The sequence below is a fragment of the Perca flavescens genome, chromosome 22 (genome assembly GCF_004354835.1).
Source record: "Perca flavescens isolate YP-PL-M2 chromosome 22, PFLA_1.0, whole genome shotgun sequence".
Taxonomy (NCBI): Eukaryota; Metazoa; Chordata; class Actinopteri; order Perciformes; family Percidae; genus Perca; species Perca flavescens.
The window spans coordinates 15111733-15130894 of NC_041352.1; the positions used below are offsets into that span (position 1 = coordinate 15111733).

General features: G+C 41.5%; 1 protein-coding gene across 6 annotated transcripts; it reads right to left on the reverse strand.

The window, feature by feature from the left end:
• Positions 1–658: 658 nt before the first annotated feature.
• On the reverse strand, positions 659–18957 carry pan3 (poly(A) specific ribonuclease subunit PAN3). 6 transcript variants are annotated; one of them, XR_003691533.1, is made up of 20 exons: positions 18720–18957; positions 18219–18580; positions 17123–17244; positions 16747–16819; positions 16569–16639; positions 16283–16427; positions 15860–16077; positions 15327–15431; positions 15184–15241; positions 14641–14802; positions 12135–12251; positions 11614–11715; positions 10239–10404; positions 9246–9333; positions 8047–8186; positions 6960–7089; positions 5619–5742; positions 5395–5481; positions 4283–4347; positions 4176–4197 (listed from the first exon to the last, which is right to left on the reverse strand). XR_003691533.1 is itself a non-coding variant. In XM_028569626.1 (19 exons), exons 1-19 carry the CDS (start codon positions 18737–18739, stop codon positions 3004–3006), a joined length of 2424 nt encoding a protein of 807 aa, XP_028425427.1. In that variant the 5' UTR covers positions 18740–18954; the 3' UTR covers positions 659–3003. The 6 variants fall into 6 exon arrangements, 4 of the variants coding, with proteins under 4 accessions (XP_028425427.1, XP_028425431.1, XP_028425428.1 ...); XM_028569626.1 differs by lacking the exons at positions 5395–5481; positions 5619–5742 and adding an exon at positions 659–3144 and having other exon boundaries at positions 4059–4197; positions 18720–18954; XM_028569627.1 differs by lacking the exons at positions 5395–5481; positions 5619–5742 and adding an exon at positions 3004–3144 and having other exon boundaries at positions 4059–4197; positions 18219–18577; positions 18720–18954.
• Positions 18958–19162: the final 205 nt, after the last annotated feature.

Genomic DNA, 19162 nt, shown 5'->3' on the forward strand with positions numbered 1-19162 from the left:
GATAGAAAATTTACTATTTTAATAACCAATTTGAAAACAAAAATTATTTTCCAAGCAAAAATACCAAACATTTCCTAGTTCCAGCTTCTCAATTGTGAGATTTGCTTCTTTTCTGTCTTACGTGACACTAAATTGATTATTTCTGGGGCTTTGACAGATGAAACAAGAAATTTGAAGATATTTCTTTGACAAAATATAGACCGAATGATTAATCACAAGATAAATCATTGAAATCAATCATTAGTTGCAACCCTATAAAACATAAAATCACGATACATTCACTACAATATTGGCATCTAACCCACTTTATAAACATCTGCTTGTTGTGTTAATACACAGTATTAACATGCAATCGCTGTCTGGATAGTGAAAACATAATTGAATTGAAAGAATAGATTGCATGTTAACCCCATTCAAATGCAGTCCAAGTGCCAGTGACAAGTAGGCAAGAATGTACAGTTAAGGATGATAAAGCCATCTCACTATGTAATGAGTAGGCAATGACTACATTTAAAGATTATTAATCATGAAGAATGTAATTGTTAATTTAGTAAAATCCTACCCATATGTTGACATTAGTGTTTCTGTAAACTTGTTTTAAAATATTTCATTTAGAAAAGCTGTAATGTACCCAACTGAAAGACAAGACACTGCATGCATCAGTTTTGGTATTCTTTATTAAAATACTGCTGTACACACAAATATTGCAAAATTTGAGACGATGAACACAAGAGGGGCTAAAACATACTAAGATGGTGATTGTAGATGTGTTGATGTCGGGGAGGAGAATAAAGTCATCACTAATTTTAACTGGAGTGTTTGTGTTGTGTTGTGATGTGGAAGATAGTGATATGAGCACTGACATTGTGTGGACCGAGTTGGGGTGGTGTGCGTGTGTGTGTGTGTGTGTGTTTTCTAATGCACCACATTTACCAAATATATTTTTGTCTGTTCATTTCACCGAAACGGAGGAAGTAGTACATGATCTAACACAGCCAGCTTCCTGCAAGTTGGTTACCCTCAAGTACAGACCATCCACTTCCATGACAACTTGGAAATAACGTAAAAGCCAAGACACTGTTCCCGTTTACACCAACCACCTTAATTTGTCTCTTATCTGACAGTGTGCTTCATACATGAGACCCTGTTTTTCTACAGTCTTACGTATGTACACGCTTGTCAAAAGCTACAGAGAACTAAGCTAAGGCAGAGAAATCAAGAACAGTGGTTAGACAGAGCTTGGATTGATCTCTTTATCTGGGTGAAGCAGGTTGGCACCAAATTTATTTTTAAGAGATTCAAATCATCAACGGAATATGAACCGTACTTTAGGGCAACATGAAATCCCTCACAGCGTGATCTCCACAGTGCCACTTACTTCCTAAAACCTCCACCTGAAGACAGCCCACCCGCTCCACTGTAGCCCATCTGACTGGACAGGGGGCGACCAATGACAGCCAAACACATTCAATCATTGGGCCCCACCAGCTGCTAGTCATCCTGAGAGAAATCCAAGCCATCCGAGTAAGTGCTGGAGACTGCTTTGTCTCCAGCACGTTTGTATTTCATGATCTTTAAAAGTCAAATAAAACAAGACAAAAAAAATTGTGGTGCCTTGTTTCTCCTTCGCCATCCATCCCTTCCCTTTTCCCAAAACCCCTGCTGGATTTGGTCCACAGAATAATAAAGTTGAATTGAGGGATAAATGAAGTTCCCATCATGCATTCCTGCACAATGTCTGACAAAGAGAAAAACTAGATAGAAAAATCACAAAAAGTGTCACTTTTTCTCAAATGTAGAGGGACCAAGACCCCCGAGGGGAAGGGAAGATTGGGATAAAAGCAGGAAGAAGAGGGGAGAGTAAGAGAGAGACAAAGAAAGGGGCGGTTGGTGGAGGAGGACAAGTGGGGAGAAAAATAAGGACATTCCACAAAGAGGCAGCTGTGGCTCCACCTCAACAAGAAGCCCCACCTAAGGGCTACAACCAAGTGCTGGACAGCCAAACAAAAATGACCCATCTTTAAGCAGTTCATGTCACGATAGTGTCCATTAACCAAAGGTGGTTGCTGCATATGTAACAAACACTTGTTAGACGGCATCTGGAGAAGACACCCCTTCCTCAGTGCCAACAAAATACACGTTTTCCCCTCCAAATCCCAGTCCGTGATAGCCCACCCATCCACACATATGAGCAGAATGTTCCACAATCTCCTGAACTAAAATGTCAGAAATCCATTGATCTTTCTAGTTTAACCCCCCCCAAACCCCTACCCCCAAGTGGTTTGTCCTTTCTGAAGGGGAACCAACACCCAAGGCAAAGGTGGGCTGGCCCATTTCATGAAACAGGTGCCATCCTGCCCCAATGCAAGCCTCGAGTGGCGTATCCCGTCTCCTAGTGCGTCAGAATGAAGGGGTGCGGTCTCCAGCCAGGAGACAAACATAGTAAATAGAAAGCTGGATTTCTTTTTTTGTTGTTTGCTTGTTTGTTTTAACTCTTAGTCTACTCTGGTATTTATGTCCGTGTGTGACTTTAGCTCTCTGTACACCCTGTAGGGCGCTCACACATATTGATAAAAATAACAAAAATTAACAAAAAAATTAAAATCTTAGTGCATCCTCCTCACAAAAATAAACCCCAACTGTAGAAATAAACAATAAAAGCCGGAAAAAAGTTCCAAACCACATGGTTTGTTTCTTGTTTTGTTCCCCAAATCTAAAAAAATGTCATCATACTCGTTCGTCACAGGTTCCGTTATTGTCCATTATCATTATTTTCCTTTTGTTTTATGATTTTTCAGCTGCGGGGTTTAGGAAAACTAAAAAAAAATACACTTTAGAAAAAGCCTTCCAGGTGGACACGGTCAGTGTATGTGACTGAGGTTCACGAAGCCCTGCCCCGCTGCCTTTGCCATGCTGATATTATCTCCAAGAGCCTGGTCCTCCGCTGTAGTGCAATAGTGTGCTCCAGGTACGGGCAGTACCATCCTGGGCCCAGAGAAGGCGCTACAGAGAGCCGGAGGCTGCAGCCTGCAGCTCCTGGAAGGTACTGTCGAAGCAGCGCTTCAGGTCCGAGTAGGTCACAACCAGGACGCTTTTCTCATCCCGAGATACCAGGCTGATCTTCTCAGGAACGCCCGCGTCCAGCTGCGTCAACACAGGAAGATACAAATTGAAATTTAGATGTCAATATTTTTAAGGATTTTAAGTACAGCTGCAACCTTTAGTTGATAAGCCAATTAGTCAATTGTCAAAAATCATTCTGCAACTATTTTTAATTGAATCAATTAACGTAATTTTTCAAGAAAAAAGTCAAACATTCTTTCAGTTACAGCTTCTCACATGTGAGGATTTTCTGATTCTCTTTATTTAATGTGATAGTAAACTCATTTTCAAATTTCACATTGAGCTTTAGAAAATTGTGATTTTTCAGTATTTAATGACGATTAATCAACATTTAGCAGATTATTCAATGATGAAAAATAATATTTCGTCAAAGTGCTAATGGAGAGTAAGATTTCATGCTGACCTTCTGTATACCCAGATGATCTTACAAATCTGAGATAAGCTATGTAGATTCAATACTGCTTGTAGAGTCATAGAAAAGGCTTGTGAAGTACAGAAGGTCACAGCTTTAACGAGCGCCGGAGTATCAGAAGTGAGAAAAGAAAAAAATATGTAAAATATGCTAGGGCTGCTTAAGGATGTTAGTTTAATTTGGAATTTAAGAGATGGCTTGTTTGTATAATTCATAGTTCAGTACCATTCAGAGCTTTCTGTTGGTTTTGATTATTAGCAAAACGCTGCAGTTTAACACCAAATTCTAAAAAATTTTTTGGTAGCTCTGGAAAGCTGCTCCTGCCCATGACCAGCTGCGAACGAAATACCAAATAGATGTACCAGACAGAAGTAGGCCAATTATAGACCTAAATTGAATCTCTCGGTTCTGCAATTGGTTGGCAAACGCGTGCATGTTTGACTAATTCATAGACAAACAGTTAATGAAATAGACAACTTATCAAATGTCTGCGGAAAAAAAGAAGAGAAGAAAGCTCACTGACTTTGTTGAGACAGGAGACGATGTGACTGAGGTCGATCCATGGCGTCCCAGCTTCTGTCACCTGGTGAAACAGGTGATCCCGGAAAAGCTTCAACAGGTAGCGGTCGCCTGTCTCCGACCACGTTGGGTCCTTCTGAAACCTGATTCACATAACACAAGGTTAGAGAGTAGTAACAGAACCACAAATCACCCATACAAGTGGATCTTTGTACAAGTGCTACTTACTCTGGCCGCTCGTTGATGGTGCCCAGTTTGGCCAACAGGCGGAAGAGACGGCCATTTTGCACCTCCTGCAAATAAATGATGACAGACAGTCAGTAGTGAAGAGGTAGGCAGGAAACAAGGGGAGCGAGAAGGGTATGACATGCAACACATGTCCTAGACCAGAATCTGACTGTGGATATTGCAGTAATGTGGCATGTGCTGTAGCTAGTCACCTACTAGGGTGCTCCAGCAGTTTAAAACATTTAAAGAAAAATGGAGTCAGTCAGCATCCCTAAAGTAAGTTTTTTGAGCAGTTGCACAGAGGGGATACTGGTGGAGTTTAAAACACAACTTTAAAGTTAAAAGAATATAAGTTTATTAACAGACTGCAAATTGAACAAACTTAAGGAAAAATCTTTGAATTGGGCACCAAGTGAGGAATATTTTCTGCAGCTGGAGGCAGGAAAATTCAATTTAGATTAGAAATACAATCACATGCTCATTTACACTAAGCACTACAGTTGTACAGGGAAATCAACCCGATGGGGTATGCTGATAATGCAGGTTGAAGGATGAATATAAATACATAAATATGCAAACAAGCAAATCAATTAACACATTTAGGAGGAAATAAAGGGATTAATGAATGAAGATTAACAAACATTTTATGTTAAAGGCAGAAGCATATGTGACAATTCCTCCTTAAAATAGACCCCTTTAAAATAACAAGACTACTCATCCCTGCAAGGAAACACGGTCAGAAACGGAAACCTCTGTCACTTGACTTTCTGTCCATACATGGTGCTGGACCATTTTCTAGCACGTTCCAGAAGACACTTCCTCCTTACTAAAAGTCAACCAGAAACTGCATTTTACAACCTGCATTTTCTTTTGAATACATCCATCATTGTGTGCAGTCTCATCTGATTATTATTGGAAATCTGAAACATTCACAAGCTCCAAAACCACTGATGAATTCAAAAAGCTCAACATCAAAAGCAACTGTGAACAGATATGTCAGCTAATTTATTTGAATGTTTAGCTGCAGTCATATTATAAAATATGAGCAACTCCAGATGAAAATGTCTGTTTTTGACTCCACATCAGATTACCATCAACAAGTTGTAGCTCACCTTTCACCTTTGCAGATATAATTTACTCCTGCCTCTCCCTTTTCTTCCTCCTCTCTGCCTGTCTCACCCTGTCAAACGTTTTCTGCACTGTTGGACAAAGTGAAAATTATTGAAAACCAATCCACCGATCATGTTGGCGTCCTCCAACACTAGTTGCTCTAGACTTACTTGTGTGGAAATAAGTTCATCAAAATTGGATATCTAACGGAAATTTAAGATCTTACTTTTCAGTACAGATGGTGTCTTTTTGGAGCCAACATGGCTGTTACAACTGCATCCCGTGGTCCTTTGCTGCCTGTCAATCCCCTCTCTCTCTCTTTTCCCCCCTCTCCTGTCGATCTGTACCATCTAATTAAAGTGTATAAAAAAGGCCAAGAAAAGAATTATCTAAAAAAACAAATTCTAAAATATTAGCTGTCTTATGACTGTCATGACTCCAAGTTTCTGCTCATTGATCTGCTCTTGTTACAACGAAACAAGAAGACAGGAATGGACTGAACAGTGTGAAGGTTCTACTTCCATTTCTACCTGCAGATATTTGGATGTCAAGAAACACCAACAGCCGGAATAGGTATGTTTGGAGACTTCCCTGCACTATCTGAGCTGAAACTGATTTAACTGGACGTCCGTGCTCTACTTAGTTGAAGTATCTAGCAGTGACCACTAATAGCTGTGTGGGATAATCTGTATTTTTTGAATGTGGACAGCAATGACAGCTTTGCAGGTGGTGCATTCTTGCTCAAATATATTACAGCTCCAGACTGCAACTAAATGCTTGCATTTTGCGACCATTTTTTGAGACAGTGTGAGTACGGAGTTCCGAGTACATCGGAGGACTAACCCTTTTACAACTACTCGCACGTGCAACCTGCAAATTTGACAACTATTTTTTAATTTCACGTTGAAACACAAGGAGGGAGCGAGTCTGCGAGAGTTGGTCAATGTGTTAGGGTGGTGAGCGATTAGTCAACTGCGTGGGTAACATCATCTATACTCGCGTCTCGCTTTCGTGGCGTCACACTCATTGTCCGTAACAGGTTCGGCCAAAAAAGCTACCCTATTTTCTAGCCCAGTTTTATTACTATAGTCTGGCATTTTCTTGTTCTAATCATTAGTTGTTCTCTGAACTTATGTTGCAGATATCTTGTGAGACCTGCTGGACATCTAACAAAAGGCAGAAACAGAAATCATTTGCAATTAAGGAGGTAAAATCTAACACAAACTACTTTGTTTAGTGGTTGTGTACAGAGTCAGGGAGAAAAGAGGAAGTTGGGGAATAAACGAGAAGAAAGATGAGGTGATGGTAGGTTGTTTCACACATTTAATTTCTATCACAGCTTAGACTAAATTGAAGACAAGACTGCAAAGCCTACAATGTACCGTACAACATCCTGTGTGCACACAACTTCCCTCTTAGCTGACTAAACCAAAGACCTATTTCCAGCCACCACCCGAGAATACTCACACACGCTTTCTGTTCTACACCTTGTGAGATACAAACTGTCACTTTGTGTTGTTTTTTTTTTTAAGTATTGCTGAACAAAAATGCTGTGCCCTTCACATACCTTGGCTAGGTCCTCCTCAATAACATCATTTCTCATCTGCGATGCATCCAGTTGTGTGTAGAATCGAGCTCCAATCATTGGCATAATGTCATTGACGCTGCGCAGACGAGACTGTTCAGTCAGCAGATACCTGCACACGTACACAAAAACATCAGAGGTGAGGCTGGATCATAGCGCCCCCCCCCAATAATTAAAACTGGCCAGTGCAACCCACTCCAAAAACCTAAATTGCACCGTAAATTGATGCAGAAAAGGCACAAATTCTTGCAAGTGTTTGACGCTTGATCAACTAATGAAGTTTGACACCTAAAATCATTTAAAAACATATACTGTATGTTAACAGCATTGTTAGTGTAAAACCTGAACTCAGCAGGTATGCCTACTTCATTTAAAAAAGCAGATGGTACTGGCCAACCAGATCCAAGCCTCGTCTGACGGTTTGGATTTGTTACACATGGCATTGACAGATTTTGGATGACTGGGTGGGTATAAATTATGCACAACTAAATCAGGTCTAAACTCACCCAACCCAAATCTAAGAAGTATAGTGAATTAATCGAACCACCTTTAGAGGTCGTATAAGCACACAGTGTTCACAAGTTTAAGTGTAAAAGCTTAAATATATTAATGTTGTCAAGACAAAAATGTCAATTTTTAGCTCCTCTACAGTACTTGAGCCCTTCACACACCCTGAAATGTGCAGGGACATTTCCTGCATGGGGTCATGTGTGAATGAGAGCAGGGATCAATATGCAGTGAAATCTGTGCTGCCAGCTTCCCACCTCAGGACCTAGTAACACTCCATGGAAAATTATGTAATGACTGCGGTGTGACTGCAAGCAGAGACATTGCAGGGATAAGTACGGTTGGACTGATGATTATTGTTTTCATTATATTTCATATCACATAACATCTGTTCTCCTGTAACTTTCACCAGCAAAAAATGTAATTAAATAAAAAAAATGTGGTGATGATGTCATCACAGCGGTAGAGTCACATCACCGCCGGTGTGGTGATGCGGTTATCATCACAGCCCTAGAGATGGATAATACATTCTGATTCATGCTGCACCCCCTCCCTTTCTTACAGAATGAGATTCTTGAGGTCTGAAGAGTAGTTGATAGACACCAGCTCCATGGCCTTCTGCAGGTTCTCCCTTTGAATGCCAGCCAGGGAGTTACATGCCAACGCCAGCACCACCTTGCCCAGTGACACTAGGTCTGCTTGCTACACAACAAAAACACATCACAGAAATGCATATATCAATGATATAAAGTCCCATTTTGAAAACTGCTTTAACCACACATGCTGAAGTTAAGTAAATGAGACAGAACTCTTTCCCTTAAAATCAATACTATTCGAATGTGATTTTTTGGCTAACGTTAGCTAATCTCCCTCTTCTCATGTCACGTCTGATGAACAAATTACGGGAGTGAGAAACAAGGCATTATGAGCCAACGTTACGTACAGAGTAACGTTAGTACAGGGGGGAGTGACAGGCTGCGGGTGGAAATCTGAAGGAGGATGGGAAATAGTTTTAACATGACTTTAAAATAGACATCCACTGAGCCAAATTGCTTATGTTATCAATAGTTAGCTCATTCTGGTTTCCTAACTAGGAGCTTAGCTGGGAGCTTCATGGAGACAGCTAAAGACTAGCTTAGCTGCCCTACAGTTGTCAGAGTTAGCTTTGACTTCATATATTACCTTCTAACAGCTGTATTCTCAGTAACGTGACAATCTGCAAGAAACAGGTTGCTTTTAAATCACTAAAATAGTAGCGACAGCAACGTTTGGCTTAGTGGTCAATGCCTTTAGCATAGTCGCTAACACTATTGTTAGTGTTATTTTATGACAAATCGTTTCAGCTGTGCTTTCTAACATGTCATTGTGCTAACCGAGCAACGTTAGCCTTTACAACAGAGCCGCTTCAATACACTTGTTAGATAATGTTTCATTACAGAGTTCTCCGTTTTGTGTTTGTCGCTGTGTTCACAGAGAGCGGCGTGCCGGCGTGCAATGCGCCATGACGTAGATCCCTTCAAGGCCAGGCGGATGTTGGAAGTCCCTCTAGTGGACAGAACGTGTAACAACAACCACATGCTTATAGTGGCATTGTGTAACAACAACCACATGCTTATAGTGGCATTGACAATGCATAAGCCTAAGTAGTGTAGTACAGGCTGCATATGAGCATTAAATATTTGAATATATATATATATATATATATATATATATATATATACATACAAAAGAATTGACCACAAACTACATCATGGGAAGTACCTGGTACTGTGGCATTAGGGCAAGATGATTGGTCTGACTGCTGTCAAAAGTTAAGACATCAAACACCCCAACACAGTTCACCCGTAACCTGCAGAGACAAGAGACCATTATCATCAATTGCGCACAACCACATGGTTGTGAAAAAAGGAAGCATCAACTGAAAACACTCTTCCGCTTGTAATGGATTTACAGTTAACACATCTACACCTTCTGAGCTGGAAATAAAAATTCATGCTGTTCCATACACTATTTATGTTATGAGCTATAATCAACAACATTCATCTACCCATGCTGAATGATTGTGTGTGTGTGTGTGTGTGTGTGTGTGTGTGTGTGTGTGTGTGTGTGTGTGTGTGTGTGTGTGTGTGTGTGTGTTAGGTCTGTTGGAACGAAATCTGAAAGTTGAATATAAATAGTAAATAAAATAAGAACAATACTATTCGAATGTGATTTTTTTTTTTATATTTCTATAAATATGTTGGCTAACGTTTGCTAATCTTCCTCTTCTCACCTTGGCCTACCCGCATGTGAAAACGAAATGCTTTTGTCATGTCAGATGAACAATACGTTGGCAGGAGTGAGAAATAAGGCATTGTGAGGTCTTAACATCACAGAGCTATAACGTTAGTATATGGGGCGTGGAAATCGGAAGAAGGACGGGAAATAGTTTTAACATGACTTTAAAAATCAACATCCACCGAGCCAAAATGCTTATGTTATCATTAGTTAGCTCGTTCTTGTTTTCTAACTGCGTCGCGAGTTATAGAAGCTTCATGGAGACAGCTAAAGTTAATGTCAGCTGCCCTACAGCTGTCAGAGTAGCTTCGACTTCATATATTACCTTCTAATAGCTGTATTCTCAGTAACGTGACAATCTGCAAGAAACAGGTTGCTTATAAATCACTAAAATAGTAGTGACAGCACCGTTTGGGCTTATGAAATTCAAATGGTATTATAGAGGAAGATTGACAGCTCTAGTGTGTGTGGGTGTACCTGGTCTTGCCAGTAATAACAATCTTGCTGGGGTCCATGACACGGCAGGCCAGTCCGGCAGTGTGGATGGTGCGTAGGGCCGAGCTGAGCTGAACAATGTAGGCCCATATCAGAGACTCGGGGAGCAGACCTGCATGCTGCCGTGGCGGTGGGGGTTCATGTTGTCCTGCACACGGAGACATGCTTTATCACATAAACAAAGCCTGAAGTGTTAGACATTACTCATGAACCTCCAACCATCATTAGTGTTGGGTACTTTTACCGGTACCGACCGCATCACGTCTGTACTACAGAGTATTGGTTCACGTAAAATCAAACTGTGCCAAATTTCAGTACCTGAAAGCGGTTTCAAGTGTGGTTACAGTTTTTATGATATTAATGCCGAGGCGAAAGCAGTCGCGTGCTGTTGACGTTACACTTCCTGTGAGACAAGCAAGGACAACAAGTGGTTTCTGTGCCCTGGGGACTGACTGACAGGCTGAGGTTTGAAGGCAAGGTAACTTTATTTCTAGAGCAACTTTCAGCAACAAGGCAATTAAAAATTAAAAAAATAATATACAAATACAAGTTTAATAATTATTCAATTTAATAGGTTGTAGGGACAGGTTTGGGAGGAGAGAGGGTTTTATTTTTATTTAATTTCTGTCAGTGTAAAATATTCAGAATAAATAACAGAATGTTGTAAGTAAATAGGTTTGGAATTATTTTTACAACTGAAATATTTTTTTTGTAACAGACAGAGGGAAAGTACCGAAAAAAGTACCGTTGGGTACCGGAACCGAATTTGAAGCACCGGTATTGATAATGGTATTGGTTCAGATGCGAAAGGTACCCAACCCTAACCATCATCAACTTTTTTTTGTATGTGTGCAATGCTATCAGTGTTTGCCTCTGACTAGACAAAGTCCAGGGTCTGAATGGTTTTGCTTCCTCTGTCTAGATTCCTGTAGGTAGGCTTGACAGCACCTGCCCTAGGATCAGTTTCAGCCACAGTTTCCTCCAAGTCCCCACATCTCTCTCGCACAGATATACACATGCCAACTGTCAAACTGGGACATTTCACACACTCCTAACATGAATCTTTTTGAAGCCTAAAAGACATATACAAGAGTAGTTTTAGACCTAGTTTTTTTTTTTTTTTTTTTTTTTTTTTTTTTTTTAAAGTAAAGTGGTTTTGTATATACAGTCCAAGCCATGAAATACCGGATGAGAGCACAACTGCAGGCAATGCAAACCTGAAAATGCACACCCAAATAGACACAGCGTTGATGACCTCATTAGCAAACAAGTAAACAAACTCAAAATGTGTGAAACAGAAGGGTGCAGACAGGCGTAGAGGTGATACTTCAGTGTGAGTGTGGGAAGACCAACTCACCCCACTTCCTCTTAGTAAAGTACGAGTCTGCTGCTGGGTCATTAAAGTGTCTGCTGAACATGGTTTCTGCACCCGCATGGAAGTCATAGGAGAACACCAACGCTAGGGTAAAAAGATGGATACGAAACTATACATACTTGTATTCAAACAATTATTGACACTTTGTCCTGCATCGTACTCCCTAACATGTTTGTCTTTCCCATTAAATGGGAGAATAAAGTACAATATCTAGTTTCTTCCAGCCAGCTGGGTACTTAATCACTTCTGCTAACTTTTGAGAGCTAAGAAAGCTCTAATTTGGTGAGAATTTACTATTAAATAGAGCTTGAATGCAATATTAAACCAATCCACCTTATTTTTTTAGCATTTTAGTTTAATGTCAAGAATGGTAAATGTAAAACAATTATTACAATTGTGAAGCAGGTTAGGTCTGGATCATGTAAACATTAATCATATCGAGGAGACACAAACATGAAATTAAATTTGCGAACAAGTACTGTACATGCACAATACACACTCACAGTGGTCTCCAAAGGCCTTTGTGGTGAAGACCTCCCTCAGTGTTACAGAGTTTGAGTGCTGAATCTTCTTCCACATGTCCACCAGCATCATGCACTTGGTGTTAACAAGGCGGAAACCTGGACACAAAGATCATAGTTGAAAAATGACAGTTTGGTGGGTAAATAAGACATACATAGAACCTCAAAATCCCATTAACACCTCTTTCCTCTGCAAATCTCACAATTTGAAACTGCCTCTGAAAACGGGCAAATCTCAACGAGCCGCCTAGTTGATGTCAACTCGGCGGCTCCTCCTCATTTGGCTCTAGTCTCTCTTTGTCACGTTCCAACATTTACATAGACTACACAACTGACCTGAGATCAAGTAGTCTTCTGAATCTAGGTCGCGCAGATCTCTGATATTCCATTACAAAATTCACTTTTGAAACTTTTTTATGCGAGAAATCAACTATGTAAAGCTCAAATATGGGCCGTTTTACGAAAATTGATGGCTAATTGCAAATTTTGTCCGACTGTGTGTCGGAGTTCAGCGGCCGGTGCTGCCTTGGTTGCTACATCGCCGCCCTGCCTGTCCTCCTTTACAGACCCCGGCCAGCTGCGAGCAAGATTGAGCTCCGTCACGGCCGGCAGCGCGTGGTGTCAATAACCGCGCAAACTCACCCTTTCTGGGTGACTGGACTACCAAACGCCGCTGCCCTGACAGAGCTCCAGGACCTGCAGCTCGCTGTTCTCCCTCCCCTCTTCCTGCTAAATGGCCGGTGTGTGACTGAGAGCGCGGTCAGCGAGCTTGTTACGCCCGCAATGTCTTACCGCAGGTTCCAGTTAATCTTATAATGGATATGTGTGTTGAGTTATTTAAACAAACGATTGGGGAAATAAATGCCTCTTGTCCGCGAGTCTCATTGATAGAGCCCGCGGTGAGCTGGAGTCCATCAATGAGAGCTAGCTAGCCTCCTCCTAACGAGACCTCTGAAATTTACAAAAATGCATTAAACTGAAATCGGACACAAGTGTTAGCTTTATAAGACCTTGGGGAACCTGTAACATAAGTGCTGTGACGAAATTTAAACTGTAAATATACTATAGTTATACCGAAAGTGTAGCTAGCTAGCCGCGATCTTTCCCCATTGTATTGAATGGGACACATAGGTAGCTAGCTAGCTGCTCCCCCTAATGGTGTATACACATATAGCCAACGGCCGACCGTTGACAGAAAACCCAGTCGATATGATCAGTCGCGTCCCGAGGTCCAAAAAACTGCCACAGAACAGACCAAAAAGACGAGAGGAGACAAGACGTAATATATGTCTATAACAGCAGGCGGCGCTAATCTGTAATGTCACCCAAGAAATGAAAACCGGCAGCTGATTGGACGAACGCGTCACATGGGTTTGTTTTCTCCGGAAATTCAAACCAGACTGTCATGGCGGCCGTTCAGAATACGATCTCATATTGTACTAAAATAGTTCACTGAAACATGTTTCTGAAAACATTTTAAGTGAGAAATAGGCCGTGCAGTTGCTGAATCGGTCTTCATTTCAGCTCAACAAAGGTCAGTTTAAAAGATTTTCGTCAGATTTTGAGAGACTCTAGTCACGCTCATTCTGCTCGCCATTTCCGGGTGAGTCCCGACGGCCCTGCCGCCGACCGAACATGTCAGGTCAGCCAAAATGAACGCCGACAGCCCCTCAGACGGACGATGGCACGGGACACACCGAACAGATTTGAGTCACAGACCTCGCCAGACTGTCCCACGGCCGATAATCGGCCTGATGTGTCTCGGCCCTTACAAGACCCCTGACGTTCACAAAAATGCCTTAAAATTAAATCGGACACAACGGTTAGCTTTGTAAGACCTTGGGGTAGCTGTGATATAAGTGCCGGGTACAAAATTCAAACTTTAAATATATTATAGTTATGCCGGCAGCAGAGCCCCGGTAGTGCAGTAATCCACAAAGGGTGACTTTGCCCTGGGTATGTACCCAGCAGGCTGACGCTTTCTCATCAGACTGTGTGGAGCTCCTAAAGTCCGACACGTCTTACCAAATTTGCAATTAGCCATACATTTTTGTAAAACGGCCCATATTTGAGCTTTATATAGTTGATTTCTTACATAAAAAGTCTCAGAAGTGAATTTGGTAACGAAACAGACCTGCTGTCTCGTCTCTAATGTGTGTATATGGGGATTTGCTCAACCAATCAGCGCGCAGCTCATCTAAATATTCATGAGCATAGCATATTTGGAAGAAAAGCTCTTGTTACAAATAGGGCCAAAACACAGGGATGCATAAGGGCCAATAAAATATCAACCAGGCCATTTTCAGCCCAACCAATGTTACATACCCCATTAGGAGACCTTAAGGAACAGCGTGAAATACCCTATATAATCATTCTATCACCCCTTTAAGAGTCAATACACAATTACATAATTTGTCACTGACTATTTTGTTGTGAGATATGTGTTATGATTCTTTGGTAGACAATTTCTTATCGCCACAATAATTACCGTGTATCCTCCTCAGGCAGTAAGGCAGGTCATCCTTGCTGTTGACCGCCTTGTAGCAGGAGGTAATGTAGCTGAAGTTGCTGGTCTTCTGCATGCGGTTTGGTGGGGGGAGGGGCTCGAGGGGGAAGAGGCTGTGGTAGCTGTCCACCTCAGATGGTACATCTGCCAGACAAATGTAGTTTCAGAAGAAAAAAAAATGTGCACACAAAAACGATCAAAAATGGTTCCAACAACTTTAAGTAGACTATGGCATAGCCCATATGAACAATTACTTGTACATTTTCAAAAACCGACAAAAAAAAACTGGAGGCAAAACCCCTTGATACCAAAAACATATTTCAACACACTTACACAATGACATGAGGAAATCTAATTATATTTGTTTAAGTAAGCAATGCAGGTTTGTTATCTTGTAAACCAACAACAGACTCAAAATGGTCTTTTGTTCAACACAAAGCACACTTTTCACAAACTGTAAAAAAAAAACGGTTATTACATAATTAATAACAACCCCTTGTTGTGATAACCGAGTAGACCCTTTACCTGGGTTCTCTGAATGGTCAATCTGGGCCATGGTTATCAGATGTCTGTTTATCAACTCCTGGAGGACAAACAAGAGGACATCACATCAGATACTACCAAGACAAGGGAGATTGTTAGTGAAAAAAAAGTTGGGCGAGAAGTACCTGTCGAAGTTCATCAGCCATGAAGAAGGACGGGGCGTTGGCTTTTGGCTGCATGTAAGCCACATGGGGCGCAGTGGGAGGATAGATATGGTAGGTAGGAAACACCTGCGAAGAAACCAAAAAACACAGCTTCCTATTTATTGAGAAATAAAAACTGGTAGGAACATGCATGTTTTTTTGTTTTTTTTATAACTATATGCTCATAGCTATGCAAATTAATGTGACGGAACAAAACTCTTATTAGGATTTTAATGAAGTGTAAAGAAGGTTACACAATGCCACCTGTACCAAAATTATACCCCCTTATTGGCCACATTGAGTGTGGTTTTCTTAAGACCCTAAGATCAGAGCAATGTAGTCAGATTTAAATGCAGTTTCCTTGTTTACAATGCATTTCAACAAATGTGATTATGTAATGCTGCTTTTTTTTGTATGTTTGGTTAGGACTTTAAAAGTATTCTACAGTTTTCCCAGCTTTAGTCAGCAAATATTTCCGAACTAAAATACAGAATAGCACAGTTTGCAGCACATACCATCCCAGCCATTGGTGCTGGGGTGTTGTCTGTGTAGAAGTAGGTGGTCCCCCCTACAGTCTCTTTCTGGATTATGTGAGTACCCTGGTCAGCTGCAGTGGTGGGAACCATGTAGTTGGCAGGGTTTGGGGTGTGACTGCGCCGACGAGGAGCAGGTGAGGTGTGCGGTGTGATTTTTGGGGAGTGGAGAGGAGAAGATCCGGCAGACAGAGACATGCCTAAAATTGGAAACAAAGAGAGTCTGCTTTTGTTTCATCAGTAGCACATGTGGTGCTGTCCACTAGAGGGAATTTCCAAACTTGCTGAACTATACAATTTTAGAGCTAAAGATGGAAAACAAAACTGAGCCATGTAGAATGTAGAGCAAAGCAGATATCACAGGGTGATTTCTTTGTTAGAGATGCTCCAAAAAAAAAAACTCACCAGGAGCAAGTGCAGCAGCTGTTGAGCTGCTAAGGCCAGGGTGTGGGAAGAGAGGCGAGGGAAATGCCTGGACAGTGGACTGAGCCATGGTGGCCATTCGTGGAGCTCCCTTAGGGATGAACTCACTTGCTGCAGGGTTTGGAGTCTGGTAGCACAAGAAAAAAACATGTAAGAGTTACATGAAATATACCACTCCTGTTAGAAGCAATAAAGACAAAGATGGAAATTAAATGTATCCTAGTTAAGTCTCAAGTACATGCCTTGGATGGGATGCTTGTGTGCTCACCTTTCTCCTTTGGGAAATGCTAAGAGCACCAAAATCACTGAACAGTGAAGATGTCGGGGAGTTAACTGGATCTGTGGAGACCAAAGAGTGTAAGGAGTTGAGCAGTGGCACTTTCAACAGTCAATAGATGAGCTGATACATCATGAGATGAACACATGTCCACAGAGAACAGTCTTACCATGAGTGCTGTGGCTAAAGTTTTTGGCACCATCATTGAGGAGACTTGGAGAGCTGCTGCTGGTAGTCATTCGCTAGAGAGGACAGCATCAAGAACAGATGTGTTACAGAAGGTACTCTAATGTGCATAATTTCTTAAGCAAAAAATTAGCACCAAATATTATGGTGTTATGATAAAATGTGTGTATTTAATTAAAACATTGTAACTAGCTATATAGTAAATAACTACATACATACAAAGGATTTCAATAACTAATGTCGTGCCTCAGTTTATTTGAGGACCTTAAATAGCAATGTGAACACACTAACATCAACTTTCAAAGCACTTTTTGCCACACTGCATGTTAACACTAACTATATCTACAGCTTCCCTTTACCTGCATCATTGAGTATTTAGACTCTGCTGGGCTTCCAAACCCATTGACCCCAATAAAGCTGCTGCTGAAGTACGAGTTTGTGAGATTGGCATCGCTCAGGGTTGCGCCCTCCATCCCTGGGACTGTGGATGACAGAAACTAAAGTTTAGCAAATACAAACTGCAGCCAGATTGATATAAAATAGCCAATTCTGTGATTTAAGAGAGACCAGATGGTAAAGAATGCATGTTAATGTCAGCATTGCCTAGTGTTTACTAAGACAAAATCACAGAGCCAATTAAAAAGGCTTGTAAACAGTTCTACAACTGCTGCAGAATGAGCCACTACTAACGTCAACCACAGACAATATCCATAGCTAGTATCATCTAATAAAAAACGTTTAAGCAACAATGGTTACAGGTTAAAGAGGACGTAGTTATCTTTTGAGTTGCATGTAAATTTGAGTAAACGTTACTTGTTGTTTGTTTACGTTGAGGGGGAAAAAAAACAACGCTAAATAAATGCCCCGTGAACAACTAGCGTGGCTAACGTTACGCTAATGCTAGCGAACATTAAACTTAAGCTACATCTTAACAGCAACACTACAGTAAACATGAACAAAATTGAACTTAAGAAAAACTAACGGCACTAGTACTAAAATTGATAACGCCTATCTGAAGGCAAAGCCAAACACATTAAAGTTAGTTAAAGCGGCCAATTTAACGCTAATTTAACTAGCTAACGCTAGCTGGCTAATAGCTACACTAGCTAGCCGTAGTGTGTCGCGGATTGTGCCCACTCACAGCTGTCATACAAAACAGCAGGCCTCCTCCAGCATGGCTAATATTATATATTGTTACCAAACATAACAATACAACCTGAAGACAAAGCTAATGTTATTCACAGGACAGCCAAAGAGCACGTGTTTGCTGGCTGCATACTGATGGCTTTAGACAATGTTTGGCAGGTAAATGTAACGTTAACCCACGTTGTTTAGGGGTGAAGAGGCCTCACTGAATCCTCGGACTAAAGTTTAACAAAGCCCAACGAGGCCCAAAAGTAAAGTCACAGTCGGCCACCCCGTATAAGGCCTTGTCTTACTGCAATTGTTACTCACTGGTTAATAGCTGCCCCTCCAGAGACGTGCCTGCAGGGCCCAATGTTTCGCTTTTCTTGGACACACCAGTCCCCACGCCACCCGGGCAGGCCGCCGCGGAGCTGCCAAGGGAATACACCGCTGGCGTCCCGCCACCCCCAGCCATGGACAACGGGACGGGGCTACCGCCGCCGTGCAGCGGCAGGCTTCCCATGGACGGATCGTCATGCAGAAACTGACACTCGTCTCCATAAAAGCAGGTTTTGTCTTTCGCGTAATATCGGCAAAACTTCACCTTCACATTTGGTATCCCGGCACCCCCGAGCGGAGCAGCTGAAGCTGGGAGTCCACTGTTCATGGCACCGCTGCTGCCGCCACCGCTGCTGCCGGAAGACACTCAAACATAGAGAGACGCAAATAGCTAGCGAGCTAGCCAGCTAGCCTGCAAACAGTTTTCCCTTAAAGGAACGGATTTAAATCACTTCAGCTGGTGAAGAACACTTAAAACGCTACAGTACTCACATTATAAGGCTAAGATGCATTTTGGTTTGAGATAATTCTCTGCATGCGTGAAATCCTGGTCGTCAGCGTTGTCGCTATCCATGCAGCTGCCTTCTTCGCAGAGTAGCCTGTTGTTGTTTTTTGCTCCCAGTCAGGCTGCTCTGCTAGGGACCATCTAGTATAGCTTTGCATTGTGGGTACCGCGTTTACTAGTTGCTGCAAATGCAAGCCGCACTGAGATATTGTGAATGCAAACGAATAATGTTGCTGAAGGGTAGAGGTCTTTTGAAGCAAGTTTACAGGATCACTGCTCTTCTGTGCTTTCATGGGTTAAAGGTCCAATATGTAATATTTGTACTGTAATAAATCCAAAAATGACACCAGTGCCTCATCAGATATTAAGGAAACATGTTAAACTGAAATACTATCTTTTCTGACAACAATGCTAATGTCAGTATTTTTCT

Bases quoted from the DNA above. Each gene is read 5' to 3' on its own strand.
- pan3 (XM_028569626.1), bottom strand. From the start codon at position 18,739: ATGCATCTTAGCCTTATAAT. The intron at 16,428-16,568 runs GTGAGCACACAA...TTGTGCTACCAG, and splicing joins GCATTTCCCAAAGGAGAAAG to ACTCCAAACCCTGCAGCAAG. The intron at 11,716-12,134 runs GTGAGTGTGTAT...TTTTTACCCTAG, and splicing joins AAAGGCCTTTGGAGACCACT to CGTTGGTGTTCTCCTATGAC.